We start from the raw sequence: 22,101 nt of genomic DNA on the forward strand, positions 1-22,101 counted from the left end.
GCAAGGGAGGACTGACTGTACGTAGTAGTTCATCCTAACCAGTGTGTGGACGGCAGTCGCATGTCCTGAGGGGAGTCCAGGGGCTGGTTCCTACAGGCAGTAAAGGCGGCTGTGACGGCCCGAACCAGTGCTTGCCCCGCCAACAACTCAAACTTGAGATAGTGTCGCCCTGCTAAAAAAATATATATGAAAAGTAAAAAAAAATAAAATACGTGGATCACATACCTGTTCTCTCTCTCTCTCTCTCTCTCTCTCTCTCTCTCTCTCTCTCTCTCTCTCTCTCTCTCTCTCTCTCTCTCTCTCTCTCTCTCTCTCTCTCTCTCTCTCTCTCTCTCTCTCTCTCTCTCTCTCTTCCTGTTCATGGGCAAATTGGCCTATTTTACGGCGACCACCTCAGCCCTTGACACCTGGCCGTTCATCTGCGAGTGTCTGAAGGTACTGCATATTAAAATTGTACTATGCTGCTCATCACACACACACACACACACACACACACACACACACACACACACACGTCATCCTCCAGTGAAAAGTAAAGCCAGCGATGTAACGAAGCCCCTTCCCATAGTGACTCCTTTTTGTGTGCTTCTGTATGCATTCTGAAAAATGATTATTGATAGATAAATGTGAAAGATGAGGAAAAGTATAAAAGTGCAATATGAAGTACTTAGATCCAAGACGAGAAACGTAATTATGCAATGCGTGAATGTATGAAGTAATAATGATGATAGTATTATTACTTACTATTTCTGTTATCATTATTATCATCATCATCATCATCGTCATCATCATCATCATCATCATCATCATCATCATCATGACAACGGTTAATGAGAAATCACATGTCATAAACTATAATTAAAAACCAGGATGAGATGCGGCAGTCTGCTCCTCCGAAGAGGGACGCAGGCTGGCAGTGACTCCCTGTGCTGCCTTGAATCCACGGGCGTGAGGCAGCACCGTGGGGGCTGCAGTACTGCATCGCTGGCTTTACTTGTCTTACTGCTACGCTGCATGCGGAGCCTTGCCCAAAGTAATAAGTATGGCAGAATGTGAAAAAAATATATTAATTGTAATTTTCTTTGTCACTACAATCATCCTCCTTTTTAAATGGGAGGATAGTGGGTAAGGCAGAGGGAGAAAGCTCTGTAAATGACGTGCAGATAAGAACACACACACACACACACACACACACACACACACACACACACACACACACACACACACACACACACACACACACACACACACACAAGCTGCAGCAGTCAATCATTCAAAATATCGCGGTGTTGCATCACAAAATGAATGATCCTAAGCACGTCACGACTCGTCATGCCAAGACCGCGAGGGGCCGGGAGCCGCAGCCCTGGAGGCGAGAAGTCGGTGCCCCTGACCAGCCAGCCCTCGCCATCGCCGGGAACTGGTGTTGGTGCACAGCGAGACCGACAGGCAGTGTTGTGTTGGTCGTCGAGCTCCATGATTGTTTATGTGAACGTTTTCGTTTCACCAACAAGCGTCGCCTGGCTGAAGAAAGAGGTTTTCTCAAAGGTCTCGCCAGACACTCTGCCATACGACCGTCGCAGCAGACGAGTCGTGCACTTAATCGTTAAGACATTTATTGATAAGTTGTTAGTTTGTCAGATGATTCGTGATTCTGATTCTTTTATGTCTATTCTTCACTGCTCCCCTGGAAGATAGCCTGTTACCCGCAGTGTCTTCGCCCGGGACTGGCGGTGCGCGCGGGTGGTGGAACCTGTGCCATGGGGCTCAGGGCTCCGCTGGACATGGTTTCGCTCCACTGGTCGGTGTTTGTATATAATAGTTTATTCCTATGTACATACATTTTTTATGTCGTAGGTCAGCTAGGAACCAGAGCCTTGAAGCAGTCGGAATATTTGTTAGTTTTATATTTAGTACCGACTGGTTTGTACGGTCATTATCACGACAGACGTGCGATTCTCTCAGTGTCTGGTTCATGCTGAGGCCGCGCCTCGTGCCGGGTCGTCCGTCCGGCGTGATCAGGCGGTCTCTTTCCCTCGGTGACGTGTATGATAGAGAAACAGAGTTGGCCCGCATACCACACCAAATGTAATTAAATGCCCGCGCTATTCAAGTTAGACCGAAAAAAAATGTTATATATATGCATATGTATCTGTACAATAAAGTAGTTTTCACAATGCAGAAGTAAGACCGGGTCGAGTTTGCTATCGTTAGCCTATTATTTTTTTTACGTACATACAGTAGATGTGAATATTGATTTGTTCCTCCCCTTTTTATTTCCAAATCCACCTTGAAGACTGGCCACGAAGCATGGTTGTGTACGTGAGTTGTGACGTGTAGAGGCAGTGTATGTTATATTTTCTACGTTTAGCTCCCTTTCCTTCCTGTTTCATTGGAGTGCCCTGGGTTTTCAATGAATTAGCGTCAAGTGTTGATTGGCGAGCTGCTCTAAACTTCCAGTGATCCTTTGTAGTTACAGATTGAATATTACGAAATGTAAAAATTTTAACAAATACGCGCGTCTCATAAATTCCAACAGACCCAATTTAGTTATCAGTGGAGTATTTTTTTCGACGTGATGTTGTCGTGTCTTTGATGTGTATCACAGGAATAGTTTTGAATTTCGTGAGTATCAGTGGTTGTATGACATTTGATCTTCAAAATTATAGTCACGGAGGCTGATTATACGCGTTGTGAACATTGGTTAGGCACACACACCTCAGCACTTCACAAAGATATGTTTTCAAGAGCAAGACCTAAGGAAATATTTCATTTCACAACTTTCTCATGCACCGTCTTACACACACACACACACACACACACACACACACACACACACACACACACACACACACACACACACACACACACACATTGTCCTGCTCGACAGATTACCACGTTCATATGAAATCTGAATATTGCTTCTTTTTTTTCCGAGCTTGTGAAGAGGCCGTTGGTTGCAACACTCAGGGGAAGGCGGGAAAGGTGGACGCGAGTCTGGCTAGAGGGTTGTGCTTCACCTTGCTGCGCACAGGCTTGAAAAATGTAAAATGTTAAATAATCTTAATAATCTTGCCTTTCTATTTTTCTACAATTTCATATATATAAATATGGTTTCTTCTGCTGTTCTTCAAAGAACGCTTAAACTGCACCACTATCTCAAAATATTAGAGAAGATATTTATAACAGTTAGTGCAAATTTACCAAAACAGGCTACTTGAAGACTGCCCCAGAGGGCTCTCCTGCACGGGGACCCGGGAGGACCAGGAAGTGTGATCAACATTATGATAATCATGTAGGAGAGAAGCTCGTTGTTAGTATTATATGGGAGTTTATATTATCCTGAAACCAAGCTGTGGAATACTTGTGTAGTCCATCTAGCCCTGGAAGGCTTAAGATTTTAAATTAGATGAACATATTAGTCTAGTTTCTTACTCTACAGAGCTTGTACGTTAGTTCCTCTGTGCTGTTTGTACTTTTGAGTTCCATGGAGAATATTATATTCCTTGTTGTATATAGTGTATAGTAGTTAATGTCGTCAATACCTTTCGCGTCTTCTCTCTAGCGAATACAGTTGTAACTTCTTTAATCTTTCCCAATAGATGCAGGGGTTGTGGCCTCGCTTTCTCAGTGTGTGGAGTGTGTTGTGGTCTCAGTCCTACCCGAAGATCGGTCTATGAGCTCTGAACTCGTTCCGTAATGGAGAAAACTGGCTGGGTGACCAGCAGACGACCGAGGTGAATTACACACACACACACACACACACACACACACACACACACACACACACACACACACACTTTCCTTCCTTTCTTTACTTTTCGCTCATAATCTCAGCGTTAACTACTGATAGCCACTTACGTATTTGTGTATGTATTTATAGGCAGAACACTATGTAGGGTAACAAAGGTGAAGGTATTATATAATAGATTACAGGATGCCAGTCAGATGAGACATGAAAAGTTTATTTAACGATTAGAAGAACTGAAAAGGAATTTGAGTTAGTTCTCATTTACTCACTTTATTATTATTGATTTTCCGCCTTTATTGTTATTTATTCTTATTTAGTTTTATCAATTTATTTTCTTGCAAAGGACTTTAAGGCAAGAATTAGGAGTATGAGTAGGATTTATAGTGAACAGTAGCTAACAAGAGAGAATGAACTTGAGTTTGTATATAGTTCTAAGTGGGACTAAAACAGCAGATACCATAAGTGAGTATTATAGAGAAACAACCGCCAAGAAGGACAAGCCAAGCATGACAGGGATGCAGTAAAGATTTATGACGTGTGAGTGATTAACAAAGTACAAGAACCATGAGTCTCTCCCAGCAGGGAACGCAATCCATAAGGGAAGGCAAAAGCATGCACGAATATCAGAAAACTTTGGAACATATACCAAGTAATGGAAGCGACTTGCTCGTGAAATTTATAGAAATGAATGATTTGGAAGTTTCAAATACATTCTTTTAAAACAGGGAATGAAATCTTAGTGTTCAAAAAAGGAACGGAACTAGTGATTTTTGGTAAAACAGAGAAATAAGAGAAAGGACTCTTACAGAATTAGGAGAAAGGAATTGAATGTTACGAAATACCTTCTTTCAAAATGAGATGAGGCAATTCTTCTTACAACACGGAGAGCCTCAGAAAAAGAGTATTAACAGTACATCTCATGATCCAAACAAAGAGTAAGTGAAGCCTATTATTGACAAAACAATACAGAACGAACAAATAACAATGTACGTGAATGGATATATAAAGATGGATACAAAATTATTTTCTTGTTAGGATAAGCCGAATTTTTATAATAATTTCGCACTAAGCAGAAATTAATGTGTCATCCAATTAGCCTGCATGACAGCTGTCTCACTCTTTCTTTTGGTTTGGTCAGAATGCTTCCACCCTTCTTGTGTTGACAACTTCACGTCTTGACATCCGAGGGGCAGGTTTCTTGACTTTGAACTTGCCACATGTACATAATCTCACAGGATACGTCAATACTCGTCACGTTTAGGAAGTTTAGATTTTACTTTTATTCAAAGCTAAAAGCAACTTCAGAAAACTTTCATAGTTTCTTGTATATACTTGTAGCATATACTTTTAGCTCGGAGTAAAATTAATTAAAAGTCTATGGGTGTTTTTTTAAGTATAGTGGGCTAAGGCGAATGTTCCTCGTGGTGTGCGTAAGACCAGATCGACTAACAGACACGGCGTGATGTTTCAGCTGCAGCCGTGCATGCGAGTTAACTATGAACCAGCGAGTTCCACGAGTTCGAATCCCGCATCCGGTGCCGTGCCTATGACTGCTATGCACGTGAGAGAGAGAGAGAGAGAGAGAGAGAGAGAGAATGTATTGTACCACTCAAAGTTCAATTAATTTCTCAGATCAGCATTTTGTGAAGCCGCGTGTTTGTGTGAATGTAAAATCTTAGCACGTTACGCATCATTGTCCTTATTCGTCCCTTTGTTTATAGTGTGGTGGATCAAAACTGTCTTTGTTATGCTTATTTAATTTTTCTTAACAGAGCTGAGGTCAGTCGACACACACACACACACACACACACACACACACACACACACACACAGTTCTGTTATCCAGGCTTGGTAATTGACACAGCCACACCTGACTGGAAAATGTTCAATGCTACTACTCCTGGATTTCAATTTAGTCATACATTTTTGTCCCATGTAGTTTAAACTAGTTGAGATTTGTATGCAGATAAAATCCCCGATGTCGGAATCTAGGTGTGGGAGCCTTGTGTTTCGCTTATTAGCAGCAGGTGGCAAGGTAGATAGAGGATATCACTCACCTGGATTCTACACATACATGCACGCGCGCGCACACACACACACACACACACACACACACACACACACACACACACACACACACTCTCTCTCTCTCTCTCTCTCTCTCTCTCACACACACACACACACACACACACACACACACACACACACACACACACACACACACACACACATTCACACCGTGCATCTATTAAAGTGGCGCGGAGCGGGGTCGCACCGACTAAGCACCAACAATGCCTCGCGTGTATGTGGCGCCGAATGCAGAAGCTACATCCAACTCCAAACAAATTGGGGTTATTGAGTTGGACTGTTCCGGGTTTCCTATACGTGTCCGCCACGCTAACAACCCGCGCCCCCTCCCCTCACGCCGCGACCCTCCAACCCCTCACTAATTCTCACCCCACACGCACCCTCCCTCCTGCTACACCTTTACTCAACTTTTTTTAGGTTTTTTTTTTTTTTTTGTTAGCCATTTTTAATATAGCGCTACGTACCTCACCTGTGGGTTGTTCTTAACTTTACCTGCGGTCACCTGGTCACCATACTTTTTTTTTCAATTATTATTATTCACAGTGCAGTTTTTTGTCAGTGAAAGTGGATGAAATATACGTGCGTAATTTACATTTTTTTTCTTTTTCTTTTTTTTCTTTTAAGATCTGTGTAAAGAGAACATCATAGTGTATGTCATTGTTATTTAGGTGGATTCTTGAAAAGCGAAAACTTTGAAATTCCGTCTGTTTCATGTTAGTGGCAGAAAAGAAAGCAAGCTAATTTCTTTTATTGCAGCCACGCCTCCAACATTATGGTGCTTTGGCTATTGATGTCCATAATAGCGTAAAACAATGGAGTGAACACACGCCAGGTTGATAAAGAGTGAAGTTTTTGTTATAGGTGGTAATGGTGCCAAACAGGGCGAGTGGGTGGATAGATGGGCGGGTGGGTGAGTGGGTGAGTAGAGGAGCGGGATGGGGCGGGGCGGGGCAGGGCGATAACTCAATCCACCTGTCCTGGCGAGCCGGACGCCCGCCGTGTTTTCACTTTCCAACTTTGTCGAAAGATCTTGCACCTTTTACGTTTGGATTAAATACAGTTGAGAGCCGCTCTTGCCCATTTGTTTCGTGACACACACACACACACACACACACACACACACACACACACACACACACACACACGCATGCACACACACTTATTAACAACAAAATACTCGTTATAATTCCTCCACAGCAAATTGTACAGTTACAAACGCTTATTTTGGAATTATAATTAAATTCAACATTGCGAATCTAAAACTCAGCTCTTTATAAAATATTTTCCATCATCTTGAACACACACACACACACACACACACACACGGTAGCTCAGTGGTTAGAGCGCTGGCTTCACAAGCCAGAGGACCGGGGTTCGATTCCCCGGCCGGGTGGAGATATTTGGGTGTGTCTCCTTTGACGTGTAGCCCCTGTTCACCTAGCAGTGAGTAGGTACGGGATGTAAATCGAGGAGTTGTGACCTTGTTATCCCGGTGTGTGGTGTGTGCCTGGTCTCAGGCCTATCCGAAGATCGGAAATAATGAGCTCTGAGCTCGTTCCGTAGGGTAACGTCTGGCTGTCTCGTCAGAGACTGCAGCAGATCAAACAGTGAAACAAACAAACACACACACACACACACACACACACACTTTATTTTTTTATGTACCTAAGTCAAGTAAGCCACCAAAGCCACCAGTCTCAACATTCAGGCCGGTGCGTGGGCGGACAGACTCACTCAACTGTATGCATGTTTTCTCAGCCACCTCTCCCAACACGTGAATCCTGGACTGCCTCGCCATCTACACGCGGCCAGACGCATTCCTGACTATTCGTTCCACACTCCAGCAAGAAATGTAAGCATGATTCTTGAAAATGAATAAATAAATAAATGAGTGAATATGATAATAATAATGATAGTAAAAATTATAACAATAATAACAAGAGGAGGAAGAACAAGAACAAGAATAAGAAGAACAAGAGCAAGAACAAGAACAAGAAGTAGAATTAGATTGTGTTTTATCAGCTACAGTAATTTTTTATTCCTAGATTATCAGGACATTTACTTTTGAGACTCTCTATTTTATTTCTTTAATGATCAGGGCAGTTAATCTTTCTTCTCTGTATTCGATCTCCTATAAGTGACAGGAAGAAAATTTAATCCTTTCATTGTCGGACCATTTTCTTATTAGCACTTACAGTTTTTAGGTAGATTCTTATCACTTTTACTAGTCTCTTAATTAAACAGTTATGTAGCTCGAAGTGACAAAAAAATTTACTTTGTTCTATATTTTCTCGGTGTATGCATGGAAACATTAGACTGGTTTCACATTCACTCTTAATAATTTGTTAGCTGTTCAACAATACCAATATAGTCGTACTCTATTTCTTCCTCAGAATAACGATAGGAGCTACTGTTAACCTTTTGTCACTTGGTACGCTTTTCCTTAACATTAAGATGTCTTTACTTGTTCTACAGCCACATCCAATCTTTAACCTTTGATAAAAATGCAGAATGTAATGTTTTTCATCTTTAACTTTCATGTAGATGTTTATAAAGATTACTCGCATTGTTTCCGGTGCTGCTTATTGTTTCTTGTCGCAGTGGAAGGATTAAAAAAAGACGACCAAGACAGCAGAAGGGTTGACACGCCTCAGAGTGAAGCGTTTCATATCTTGCCTTCGTGAACCAGACACAGAAGCAGGTCATTCTCTGCCTAGTATAGCATTCGCTGCCTTCCACTGGCTCGCCATGTACTCCTTTCATTATACACGGCTCGGTCTACACCCCTTGGAAAATAAAACTGTAGTGTTGACCAGGAGGGGAGAGAAAAAATGGAAGCTATTACATTTTTTTTTTTTTTTTTTTTACAAAACAACAAACACGGCACCGCAGCAGTGTCGTTTGAGGCGTGCCAAGCGGTGCCAAATAATGCCAGGAGAATCCCTCATTAATAGTAAGGTGTCTGTACGAAACCAGACATAAAATAGAAGGCCGTATTTTCAAGCATATCGGTGTTTTAACTACATTACTCTTCGCAGTCTTTACCAGGAGTTATTGAGGATTTTCAACCGTGTATGATTTTTTTATGATTGTTATTAATTTTATGATGACTTAACAATGACTTTGTATCGCTAATAGGAGAAAAACTAAACGTAGGAACATGCTTAGTCATCCCTGTGGCATTTTAAAGTAACCTTAAAGAAGGTTTACAACACTTAAGAATACAAGTCACACACCCTGCCCAGTCGAGTGTTTTCCCCGTTCTGACGCTGGCTGGATGACTGGCCGCGATAATTATGACTTGTTGGTGTTGCGTCCGCTAGAATAAACTAAACAAAAATTCTGACTCGGGGAAACAACCTCTTACTTCTCTACTCGACTGCGGTTATAAAATATTTCACACTCCCTTTATAGTAGGCTATTCATATTTTGGCCGACGCGTCCTTGTGGAATAATGATTTGTGTTTCTTATTACTATATATAGACGAGAGAATGGTTGATTGATGTGACCTGTTGCCTGAGTATGACACATATGGATCTATGATTATCATTATCTTCATTATTGTATTTATTTGATTTACGTGTATGTGTGTGTGTGTGTGTGTGTGTGTGTGTGAGGGGTCGTGGCTCTCGGAAGATGTAGTGTAGACTGCACACTTTTAGCCAGTGCCAGGCCACCCATCACTCCACCACCTCGAGTCTGAATCGTCACCAATCCCTCACCAATCTCTAGCCAATGAAAACAGATCCTGTCTTCTAATTATACATGCTGAAGGTAATCCCGCTTCGGGCCAGGCGAGGGGAGGGATGGGTGGGGCGGCGTAGGCGTGGCGTGGAGGGGACCAGGCAGAGGTACAAGAGAAATGAAGCCATCATCTAGCAAGATCAAAAATTCTGTATTTAATCACTATTTTCATAAGTTTGAGAAAATCGTTAACTACTGTTATTTAGACGATTCTCTCTCTCTCTCTCTCTCTCTCTCTCTCTCTCTCTATATATATATATATATATATATATATATATATATATATATATATATATATATATATATATATTTTTTTTTTTTTTTTTTTTTTTTTTTTTTGGTGGGGAAAGGGGAGGGGCAAGATAGAATAGGCCATTGAGTACGTATGTATTAAAGTCTACAGCAACTGGAGCATTATCCTTTTTAGTACCACAGCAGCATCAACACTTTTGTTGAAGTAGCATTCACCCACTCCTCTACCTGGAAAGCTACCACTGCTGCACTACAGCTCACCGCCAACAACAGATGCCTGCAGCAAGTAGTAATTGATGTCATACAAGGAATGGACGCCTCCATGTATGAAAACAAATCACAGATGGAAGAATCAAGTATCACGCTATACTATAAAAGCATCTTCACAGCATACAAAGAATATGAGAAAGTACTGTGAAACAATCTCCAACAACATTACACCTACTAGTGATGACACAATTCTCCAGCTCATCTTATAGTGCAAGTCACACAAGACTGCCAGCCTCATAATGAAGAATAATTGGTTGCCTCCAGTGATCCCACCGCTGAAAGTAAATGTCATGCACCAACATAAATGCCCTGTTGGTGATTGTAGTCGGCTAAAATCAAGGTGGCTTTACCACAACTGCCCTGACAAAGAGAATCACTGCTCAGTGACCACCTCCAAGGGGCAGCAATATGCCACCGCTATATCAGTGAGAAGTCTCATCCTGAAGAGACATCACATGGAAAACAACACTAACATCATGTCACATCCTGATGAAAAACTGACACACAAGATACTTGGTGTATCAGTTACATTATGATAAAGGGAGAGAATGCTGATGATTACAGATGTGTTCTACATGTATAAGACCAAAGTATTCAATAGACTCATATATGTTTAGTTATTCAAGATCAGATGGTAAAATGGAACTCTAAGACAAAATCAATTAACATGTGCATTGTGAATAAGTGTGAACCTGAATGAGTGATTTGACTCATTTCCTCCTCTACAATTTCCAATTTACTAATTCCCAATGCATGTTCAGCATTCATTTAAAGTAAATAAAAGAATCAAAGGAAGGATAAACAAAAGCATGCTTCCTTAACTAAATACATATATTTTCAGCAACCATTATTTTCCTTCCATGCAGTTATCCATGCCAGTATTCTTTGTAGATTATTCTCCATTTCTTCAAAGGTGTTTGATTCTAATTCATGGACAATCTGCTCTTCATAACTTTCCTTTGCTTCATCTCTCAGAACAGCCATTATTTCACATTCCACATTGTCTTCAAGTTTTTTGCCCTGGTAGCCTCTGTTTGGAGAATTAAAGAAAATTATTAAAGTTAAGACTTCAGCAACAAGACAATGCAAGACTGGTGCTTGTGTTCAGTTCCACAAGAAACATCTGCATTTTGGAACATTTTTCCTTAACTGGATTGCTCTTCACTATCCTTACATTTCAGAGAGGGACATTCTATTTTTCACATAGACCATTCTCTATTAGTAAGATGGTAACATACAGTCAGGTAAATCTAAAGTGGCTGTTTAGGAATGGCCTTGGGCTTCACTAGTATTCCTCCACTATTGCCAGCTCTCCATAGATCACAGGCTTGCCTTCTTTTTCCAACCCTGCTCCATATCCTTACCCTATGTCTGTCTTTCTTTCTCTCCCACTGTTTCTACATAAATTGGTTTATTTCCTAAATTATTTCCAAAATCATTCAAACTTTTGATCCACATTACCATTGAGGTAAAAATCAAGGCATGTTTAATGTATAAAGGTCTTACCCCCCCTCCTAAATGTGGCATATGAGTGGAGAGAATGCAACCTTGCCAATACCTACACCTGACCTGACTCGCTCATCAGTAATTGGTTGGGGTTTGAGAAAGGGCAAGTGAACTGTGGAGACGTGGCAACAGTGGAGGACTAGCTGTCAAAAAATTGCCACTTTAGAGCCACCCGACTATGACAAATTGCTAGATTATTTGCAACTTTTCCTTGTTAGTTCTTGCCTAGGATCCTTCTGCTATTTTCATTGACTTAGATATTAGCATTATATCCTCTATTTCAAAATGAATGACATGTTCCAAACACTCCTCATGCAATCTTTTTCCCTTCAAAAGAACAAAATACAATCTACATATTTCTTATGACTTCAGATACACTCATTTTCATTTCCCTTTAACTCACTTGTTTGATCATACCTCATTAAAGTACATCTAGTTCACCATACTCTTATTAGAATGCTTTTATCTTATTAATATCATTACTGGATCTGCAATGCCACAAGTTTCACAAAATAAAGCATTTTTTTTTCTATGTGAGGAATTTAATGCCAGTATTGATGTAAAAAAAGAGGCCAGACAACATCTATAGTTAATCAGCATTTTCCAGGCTAAATTTCAAATTTCTGCAGGAATTTTTTGGCCTGTGAACATCCTTCCCTTACAATGAAGTCTGCCTCTGAGCCCCAGTGTTCTCCAAACCATGGTAATGGCTACAGGGGGGAAATAATCATCCCTCTTCCTATCATTCCTCAAACAAGGATGAGTGGCCAGTGACTTCCACTCTACATAAGGACATATATGATTCCAAACAGCATCTTATTGGAAATACTCCTGGGGAAGATTTACGAGTTACTCTCTCAAGCCTCATGAGTGGTTTCACTGGAGAAAAATAAAATACCTGAAGACTGTCTTGTTCATGTACATTCTCCCAGCCATGATAACAATAACTTTTTCTTGTATATCATAAGTGACAGACAGCAATACTATTTTCTTTAGTGTCTGTAGAATGACAGATTTAGGCATTCATGTGAGAGAGTGGCTACAAGAAACTGGAGAGGGAAGCAGATGGAGGCTTGGGGCTCCCCAGCTAGGGCCTTAGCCAGCCAGGCCACCACATGACACATAACCATTTGAACAAAGGCTGGGAAAGGGTGGAAAGTTACTTCAATTCATCAATTTTGCCACAGACACACCACATAACCAAAAGAATTCATGTTTGCATGAGATTGAAGAGGAAGGATAGATTAATGTAATACTATCACAATTTCATCAATTGGTCTTGTAAGAATTAACAGATTGGGGATGAAACTCAACTATTTTTACAGAATTGTCAAAACTTGCCCAGCTGAGAGGGACATCCACAAGGAACCTCCCCATCCTTTAGAGGTTCATTATTTTCATAAGATATCAATATTTTTACTATATCACTTTTGATTGGCATTAATGACTTCCATTTATAGCTTTCCAAATTTCAATCATTGCAAAGAAAAATTCATTATCAGCATTAATGAAAAATATCACTAACCTGGCAGCAAGTCTGTCATATAAGAGAGTGTTATTCGTCCTCAGCACAAACACAATGTCAAAAAATCTTTCTGGGAAGAAATCACATCCATGGTAATCAATGATGTTGCCGCCTTCAGCAATTTTATCCTCTAGTTCGTCCAATACCTTCAGAAAAAGGGAAAGTGTTTAATCATTTCTGACGAGCCATACATAATTCAATTTGAAATACATTTTCAAGTCCCTAATAATTGGCTAATGATAATGTCTTAAGGCAAGAATTGATGGGAGTATCAATCTGTCTCAAAAGCTTACCTTCATCTATGCTCATCACAGGTAGAGGATAATAAAATACTTTGACTCAAAAGCCTCACAGCCCATCAGGAAGGGTACAGCATGAGGAAGCAGAATACTTTGTAATTCCTAGTCCAACACTAATACATTTCCTCATAGTAGGGATGTGAGTGTAGTTTCTCCCTAAACAACCTCATATGAGATGCCACTCTCCTAATGGACTGTAATTTATTAATGTTTTATATTAAACAAGTTAAGAAAAGTATCTTTTACATTTCTATGTGGCTAAACTAAAACATTTTTTCTATCAATTCTTATATAATATATATATATATATATATATATATATATATATATATATATATATATATATATATATATATATATATATATATATATATATATATATCTTTGTATTAATGCCATGCCTACTTGAACATGAATTGTACTGTTGTACCACAGTTTCACACATCTACATCATCAGTTTCCACACATTCTTCACTCATAAAATTAATTACTACACTTGCCTATTCATCAAGTGACAAGGCCTTTTTACTTGCAAATCTAATAAGTGTTAGAAAACAATATAAACATCATTTATAATTAAATCTGTATTACCATTTCAAGTTTTTAGGCATTCTCAGCTAATTTTGCTTGCACAACATATCATAATGCTTTTAATTGTTTCTTTCTGATTGCAAGTGTGTTTATCTCCCAAAGTAAGTTCAAAGGAGAAAGCTAGGCTGAATCACTAAACAAATTTACAAAATCACAGAAACATTATTTTCATAACTATATAATAATTTTGACTTACCTTATCTTCATCCAACATGGGGCAATCTCTTTCATCATCATAACCATCAAAATAATTATTATCCTTTGCTAAATCTCCAACACTGATCCACTCCAAGCCAGAATGTTCACTAAGCTGCTGCGCCAGTGTGGATTTCCCAACTCCTGGTGTTCCTGAAAAGTATGAGATAAAATATACTTTCCTGTCCTGCTGGTGAGCAAATACCTGTACATCTAACTGAATGAGTGACAGTCATGGTGTCTTTATTTCAAGGGGAACAGCTAAGAATGAGAAAGTATCTAGCCTGAACGAGAGATTGGATTGAGACATCTTAAGCCTCATACGCACTTGTTGCATATCCATGTGATGCATCATTGTTGCATATCACCCAATGATATGATACAGTACAACAAGGTTATTGCATCCACTTGTTGTGTATCATTGTTGTATCATCATTCCATTGTGCAACAGTGTTATTAACTTTCTTCTTGCACACATTGTAATGATGCAATGTACACATTTCCTTGGCAATTTCCTCCCACACACCTTGTTTTCAATGCTTGTCGTAATAGTTCACATATTTGGCTCCCAAACCAAATCAAGCTACTTTTCTAGTAGATTTCTATGGTGGTGTCCTCCTTACCCTGCAAAAACTGAACATGCAATAGGACAATGCCATGCTCCCCATCTACATGAGGATATGTGATTTGTGTATCTTTCCTTTGATGTGAGGGCAAAAGACTGACAAATGGTGGATCGAGCTCATTGCGTACCTTTGTATCATATTTTGACACACAACAGTGCAATGCTTCCCTGTCCACACTGCTACACAACAATGATATGACGTGTGAATATGCAACAAGTGTGTACATGGCTTTAAATCAATCAGATTATTTGTAATGACTGAGAAGCTGACACTCCTTGGTGACTGGCAATAAAAATTTTCAGAGAGAAATTCAGAACATGAAAAACATTAAAAATTTCTATCAAAGTTAGAATAATAGTCAATTTCCATTCTTAGATGTTTTAGTCTCTTGAACCAATAATAGGATTAGTACCTCTGTATATCATAAGGGAGGAGGTGGTGGCATTGTGGATAAGGTGATGAGTGTGGGATCAGGAGATGTCCACGCGTAGGTTCGAATCCCACCACATATCGCCTTGATACTTTGCCATTTGTCAAGTGGTTTAAACCTGCCTACCTACATGTCATCATGATACCCAGGTTCTAGGTGGTTACACCAAAGATGCACTTGATGGGCTCTAACATGGGTACCACTGTAAATAAAATTGCCTGTGTCACAAATATTTGGGTTGAAGCTTAACAGCGCTTCCAATACTCTTCAAGTTACCTACAGGTGCTACAGGCCAGGACATGAAAAAAATTAGATAAATAAAAAAAATAATTCCTTAAAAATAAACCTACATTTACTGGTTTAGACAAATTAATTGTTTTTATATTTAGGATTTTCAAAATTAAAACCTTATTATATAGATGTTACATTATTTCCTCTGATGTATAGTATTTTTCTATAACCATACAAATATTCTATTCTCATTTTCATTCCAAAGCTGGATGTTGCGTCTATGTGTGCAACGGCTTAACTTGTTCTCATGCCCACGCTCTTGAGTATTCCGAATTTTCCACCATCTGGCTACGACTTAACAGTCACTCTCAAACTAAATTCATCTGTGCTGTTTATCTCTCCCCTAACTCTTCTGACTATAGAAAATTCTTCGACAACTTAACTTCTAAAGTGGAGCACATTCTGTCCCTCTACCCTTTCGCTGAGATTTCCATTCCTGGAGATTTCAATGTTCACCACCAGCTTTGGCTTTCCTTTCCCTTCACTGACCACCCTGGTGAACTAGCCTTCAACTTTGCTATCCTCCATGACCTAGAGCAACTGGTGCAACACCCTACTCGTATTCCTGACCGTCATGGAGACACGCCCAACATTCTTGATCTCTTCCTCACCTCTAACCCTTCTGCTTATGCTGTCACCCTTCATCTCCGTTGGGCTCCGATCACAATCTCATTTCTGTATCTTGTCCTATTTTTCCAATCCCTCCGCAGGATCCCCAAAGCGAAGGTGCCTCTGGCGTTTTGCCTCTGCCAGTTGGGGGACCTGAGGAGGTATTATGCTGATTTTCCTGGAATGATTATTGCTTCCGTGTCAGAGACCCATCTCTTTGTGCTGAACGCATAACAGAGGTGTTAGTATCTGGCATGGAGGCGTACATTCCTCATTCTTTTCTCAACCTAAACCTTCTAAACCTTGGTTTAACTCAGCCTGTTCTCGTGCTATACATGATAGAGAGGTTGCCCACAAAAGGTACTTGAGCCTTCCATCTCCTGAATCTCATGCACTTTATATCTCTGCCCGGAATCATGCCAAGTCTGTTCTTCAACTTGCCAAACACTCTTTCATAAATAGGAAATGTCAAAATCTTTCAAACTCAAACTCTCCTCGTGACTTCTGGCATCTAGCCAAAAACATCTCAAATAACTTCACTTCTTCATCTTTCCTCCTTTATTTCATCCTGATGGCACCACTGCCATCTCTTCTGTCTCTAAAGCTGAACTCTTTTCTCAAACCTTTGCTCACAACTCCACCTTGGACGATTCTGGGCTTGTCCTCCTCTCCTCCTCCCTCTGACTATTTCATGTCTACAATCAAAATTCTTCGTAATGATGTTTTCCATGCCCTTGCTGGCCTAAACCCTCGGAAGGCTTATGGACCTGATGGGGTCCCTCCTATTGTTCTCAAAAACTGTGCTTCTGTGCTTGCACCTTGCCTGGCCAAACTCTTCCAACTTTGTCTATCGACTTCTACCTTTCCTTCCTGCTGGAAGTTCGCCTACATTCAGCCTGTTCCTAAAAAGGGTGACCGTTCTAACCCCTCAAACTACCGTCCTATAGCTTTAATCTCTTGCTTGTCTAAAGTTTTTGAATCTATCCTGAATAGGAAGATTCTCAAACATCTGTCACTTCACAATCTTCTGTCTGATCGCCAGTATGGCTTCCGTCAAGGTCGCTCTACTGGTGATCTTCTGGCTTTCCTTACTGAGTCTTGGTCATCCTCTTTTAGAGATTTCGGTGAAACTTTTGCTGTTGCGTTAGACATATCAAAAGCTTTTGATAGAGTCTGGCATAAAGCTTTGATTTCAAAACTGCCCTCCTACGGCTTCTATCCTTCTCTCTGCAACTTTATCTCAAGTTTCCTTTCCGACCGCTCTATTGCTGCTGTGGTAGACGGCTACTGTTCTTCTCCTAAACCTATTAATAGTGGTGTTCCTCAGGGTTCTGTCCTGTCACCCACTCTCTTTCTATTATTCATTAATGACCTTCTTAACCAAACTTCTTGCCCTATCCACTCCTACGCTGATGATACCACCCTACATCTTTCCACGTTCTTTCAGAGACGTCCAACCCTTCAGGAAATCAACAGATCACGCGGGACGCCACGGAACGCCTGACTTCCGATCTTTCTAAGATTTCCGATTGGGGCAGAGAAAATCTAGTAGTTTTCAATGCCTCAAAACTCAATTCCTCCATCTATCAACTCGACACAACCTTCCAGACAACTATCCCTCTTCTTCAATGACACTCAACTGTCTCCTCTTCCACAATGAATATCCTCGGTCTGTCCTTTGCTCATAATCTTAACTGGAAACTTCACATCTCATCTCTTGCTAAAACAGCTTCTATGAAATTAGGTGTTCTGAGGCGTCTCCGACAGTTTTTCTCGCCCTCCAACTGCTTACTCTGTATAAGGGCCTTATCCGTCCCTGTATGGAGTACTCTTCGCATGTTTGGGGGTTCCAGTCACACAGCTTTGCTTGATAGGGTGGAATCGAAAGCTCTTCGTCTCATCAACTCCCTCCTCTGACTAACTGTCTTCAGTCTCTTTCTCACCGCCGAAATGTTGCATCTCTTTCTATATTTTATCGCTATTTTCATGGTAACTGTTCTACTGATCTTGCTAACTGCATGCCTCCCCTTCTCCTGCGGCCTCGCTGCACAAGGCTTTCTTCTTCCTCTCATCCCTACTCTGTCCAACTCTCTAATGCAAGAGTTAACCAGTACTCTCAATCATTCATCCCTTTCACTGGTAAACTCTGGAACTCCCTCCCTACATCTGTATTTCCGAATTCTTACAACTTGTTTTTTTATAAGAGGGAGGTATCGAGGCATTTGCTCCCCTAATTCTGGCTGACGGTTTTGGCACTTTTTGTACTCTTTGGAGAGCCAGCGATCAAGTGGGCCTTTTATTAACTTTCTTTTTTTGCCCTTGGCTGGCCCTCTTCCCTACGTAAAAAAAAAAAAAAAAAATGAACCAATAGAAAGCCAATAAATGTCACAAATCAATAACAACACAGTTGATTTAGGTTAAGTTTAATTAAGTTACATTACGTTGGGTTAGGATGCAAGCAGGAAAGGTATTGGTAGCCCTAAACAGAAAATGCCCAAAGATCTACACGACAAGGCTGAAGCAGGCTGGGACCACAGGTCGACACCAGTGCCCAACTCTACGACACTAGTGCCAGAGTTAGTACTTATACTGGACATTTACCACTACCTTTGCCTTCACATGCATGACTTCCTCTTCGAGACGAGCACGTGCACGTGTTAGCTCTTGGACAAAAAAAAAAAAAAAAAAAATTCAGTAATCTACACCCAACCTCACCAGGCACTCTGAAGGAAACGCATTTTCAGTTTTGTCATAGCTATCCTTGCACGTAGGTGATATTGCCAGACATTTGTCTCACCCGTTATGAGGATGTTTGGTCCCTTCTTCATGGTTCTGACAGGACTCATAAAGCAGTTCTGTCCTGTTTTGTTCACTATCCAGCACGTCTTCCGATGTCTTCTTGATGATGTGTTATGATGTCCTCGTGGAGTCGTGGTAGCGCTGGGCAGGAACCGGTTCCAAGGTTTCGCTTTAACGGTTCCACATGAATACAGATGGTAGATACGCATGAGTTACAAATCACAAATAGTATACTATATAGTGCTTATTTATAAGAATGTTATCATTAATAATATTTAGGAATCCTTGCAAATATCAGTAACTACAGAAGAACAAAGTAGAGTATAATACAAACATGTGTACTGCAGGCAGGCTTGTATCCATTATTCAAAGAAATTGCACAAATAATATATAAAAAGTTCCTTCATACTGGTCATTGGCCAGTAGCAGGCACCGATTTAGTGTTGCCCTCATCATTTCTGTGTGCTCCTATGACGTCACAACATAGTATGTGTAATTTATGGTCGTCTGCTGGTATATTATATCATAGATATATCTTCGGTTATATATATATATATATATATATATATATATATATATATATATATATATATATATATATATATATATATATATATATATATTGGTACACGCCCAAACCACTTAGGACACTCACAACTAACCCAAAACACACTCAAAACACCACGCAACACCTCAAAATGTCCTCGAATATACCTAAAACTCATTAGAAACATCCAGTATTCGCCAAAATCACCTCGAACCACCCAAATACACACACAAACCACTTATAACACTCAAAACTAACCGAAAACACACTGATAAAACCAAGGTTCACTTCAAAAGGCACCAAAACACACACAAAACTCTAGAAACACCACTATACGCCAAGATCACCCTCACACACACCCAAACCATTTAAAACACTCAATACTAACATAAGACACACTCAAAATACCATGCAACACCTCAAAATGCACCAAGACACATCTAAAACTCACTAGAAACACCCAGTGTAAACCCAAATCACCCTGCACACCCAAACCACTTACAAAACTCGTTGTTATCCCTACAACACTCAAAAAGCCATGCAACCACTCAAAATGCCCCCAAACACACCTAAAACATTCTAGACATACCCAATATATACCCAAACACATCCAAAAGACTCCTAACACACACCCACACAGCATAAAACACTCAAAATTAACCCACAAAACACCAGACAATCCCTCAAAATGTTCCCAAAACACACTCAAAACATGCAAATACTGAAAAACATCTCTATCCATATACTCAAGGTAAGTAAAATATACTTAAAAGGCCTAAAACACACTGAAAACACACAAAATGTACCAAAAATATACTCATAACACCCTGCAACACTACTGAATACGCTTGAAACACCTGAAATATATCCCAAAACCAACAGTATGCATTATAAAGAATGTTAAGATTAAAAGGGACACTTACCTAAATATTACACCTTGTCTCCTTCTATTCCACTTCTAATTCTCATTTCTTCTTCCTCCTCCTCCATTGTTTTTCCTTCTTCCTTCGATTGTTTCCATCTACACGCCTGAGCCTAGAAACTCATCAAAGCACTAGATGTTAGACAAAATATTGAAGAAATGGAGGGTGACTAAAGTATTGTGGCTTGGCTGCTCCTCCCTTCCTCCTCCTTTTTCCTTCCTTCCTCCTTATCCTCCTTATTTCTCCTTTCTTCCTCCTTCTGCTACCAATATCTACACACCTGAACCTAGAAGCACACGAAAACATGTAGAAATCACTAGATATTAGGCGAAATATTGACGAACTGAGGTGTTGGAAAAGAGGCGCCAGCCCTGGGCTATGATGATTCACCATCTGGGCTGTGATCATCAGAGAGAACGAGAATGGGGGTGACTCGGCTAAATTACGTAAGTAATTTGATTTAAAAAATGACTTTTAGAAAAAAAAAACTAAGCCATGGCTGAATGTATGACATTTTATGACGTGATAAATATTTAAAATAACTTTCAAAATGTCAAAATATCTGTAGCTCAACTAGTTTAAAAAAAAATGTCTAAATTAATTAGGTTAAAAGTATAAAACATTTTCAGCAATAACTTTCCTAAAACGTCCTGGAAAGTCAAGCCATTTCCACTTGGCGAGTATTTTACCATATTTCACGGAGGCTGAACTATCCTTTAAGGCATTCTACAGCGAGTTAGACCAAGAAACAGAAACGTGATCAAATAAGATAAAGAAAAATAAGACTTTTGTTCAACAGCACCAAACACCATTTCAAAGTACACATATTTCTCTCAACTGATTGATTTCACACTTAAAAGAGCATAGACGATTCTTTGATACCATAAAGGCTGACTTATAGCTTCAAGTAAAAAAGCTCAAAAAAGGAAATTGAAATTTTTGACCGTTAATAAGCCTTTAACAAACGCCATAAAACGCCATTAAACGCTACATATTTACTCAATACAGACGCGGAAAACACTTCAAACACAGCGAAACATTTATAGAAATCATAAAATCATACCATGGAAGCGAAATATTACCGTTAGGAAATATTTGAAAAAAAGTATTTGACCTCGCAGGCTGCAAGGGGGAGGGTGATAGCTGGGGGGGACCGCGGTGGGAGGCGGCCCGGAGGCAACACCGGGAACGGCGGTGGCAGACCTCCATATATATATATATATATATATATATATATATATATATATATATATATATATATATATATATATATATATATATATATTGTCTTCATCTCACCAAGCCAAATTTAAGCAATAAAGGAAACTTTAGACTATAGGGTATGAAATAGTAGACTGGTGGCTGCACTTTGAAACATGTTTGGCTGTTAATATTGATGCCTTGCTCTTTTAATGGTCGGTATACGTATCACCTTTTAATATTTGCGTACTGTTTTCACTTTCATATGTAAAGGAAAGTTAAAAATAAGTGAATGACCTCATAAATACTTTTAATTGATGAAGATAAGGCAGTGTGGAGGGTTGTGGCGAAGGCTTGCACTGCTTGTCTTGCCGCTTGGTATTTGGTGTTGGTGCTTAATCGGTGCTTGGTGCTGCTTGAAACTGTCGGTAAAATATCAACACTTCACTTCACT

The 22,101-nt window shown here is 39.9% G+C and overlaps 3 protein-coding genes across 4 annotated transcripts in view; 2 read left to right on the plus strand and 1 right to left on the minus strand.

The window, feature by feature from the left end:
• LOC123503737 (forkhead box protein O-like) overlaps window positions 1–193 on the plus strand; it is a 361,702-nt gene extending 361,509 nt beyond the window's left edge. The window contains 1 exon segment of the mRNA XM_045253728.1: window positions 1–193. This exon segment is cut by the window's left edge and continues 632 nt beyond it. The gene's annotated coding sequence lies outside the window, so the exon portion shown is untranslated.
• LOC123503738 overlaps window positions 1–22,101 on the plus strand; it is a 69,957-nt gene that overhangs the window by 26,928 nt on the left and 20,928 nt on the right. The gene's annotated exons all lie outside the window — the stretch shown is intronic.
• LOC123503740 (adenylate kinase isoenzyme 6-like) lies at window positions 10,920–19,145 on the minus strand. Its single transcript, XM_045253735.1, has 4 exons — window positions 18,976–19,145; window positions 14,224–14,375; window positions 13,138–13,283; window positions 10,920–11,136 (listed from the first exon to the last, which is right to left on the minus strand). Exons 1-4 carry the CDS (start codon window positions 19,022–19,024, stop codon window positions 10,944–10,946), a joined length of 540 nt encoding a protein of 179 aa, XP_045109670.1. The 5' UTR covers window positions 19,025–19,145; the 3' UTR covers window positions 10,920–10,943.

This window comes from Portunus trituberculatus, chromosome 14 (assembly GCF_017591435.1).
Source record: "Portunus trituberculatus isolate SZX2019 chromosome 14, ASM1759143v1, whole genome shotgun sequence".
Lineage (NCBI taxonomy): Eukaryota > Metazoa > Arthropoda > Malacostraca > Decapoda > Portunidae > Portunus > Portunus trituberculatus.

Bases quoted from the DNA above. Each gene is read 5' to 3' on its own strand.
- LOC123503740 (XM_045253735.1), bottom strand. From the start codon at position 19,024: ATGAGTCCTGTCAGAACCATGAAGAAGGGACCAAACATCCTCATAACG. The intron at 13,284-14,223 runs GTAAGTCAAAAT...CTTTTTCTGAAG, and splicing joins CCATGTTGGATGAAGATAAG to GTATTGGACGAACTAGAGGA. The intron at 11,137-13,137 runs GTTAGTGATATT...TTCTCCAAACAG, and splicing joins TATGACAGACTTGCTGCCAG to AGGCTACCAGGGCAAAAAAC.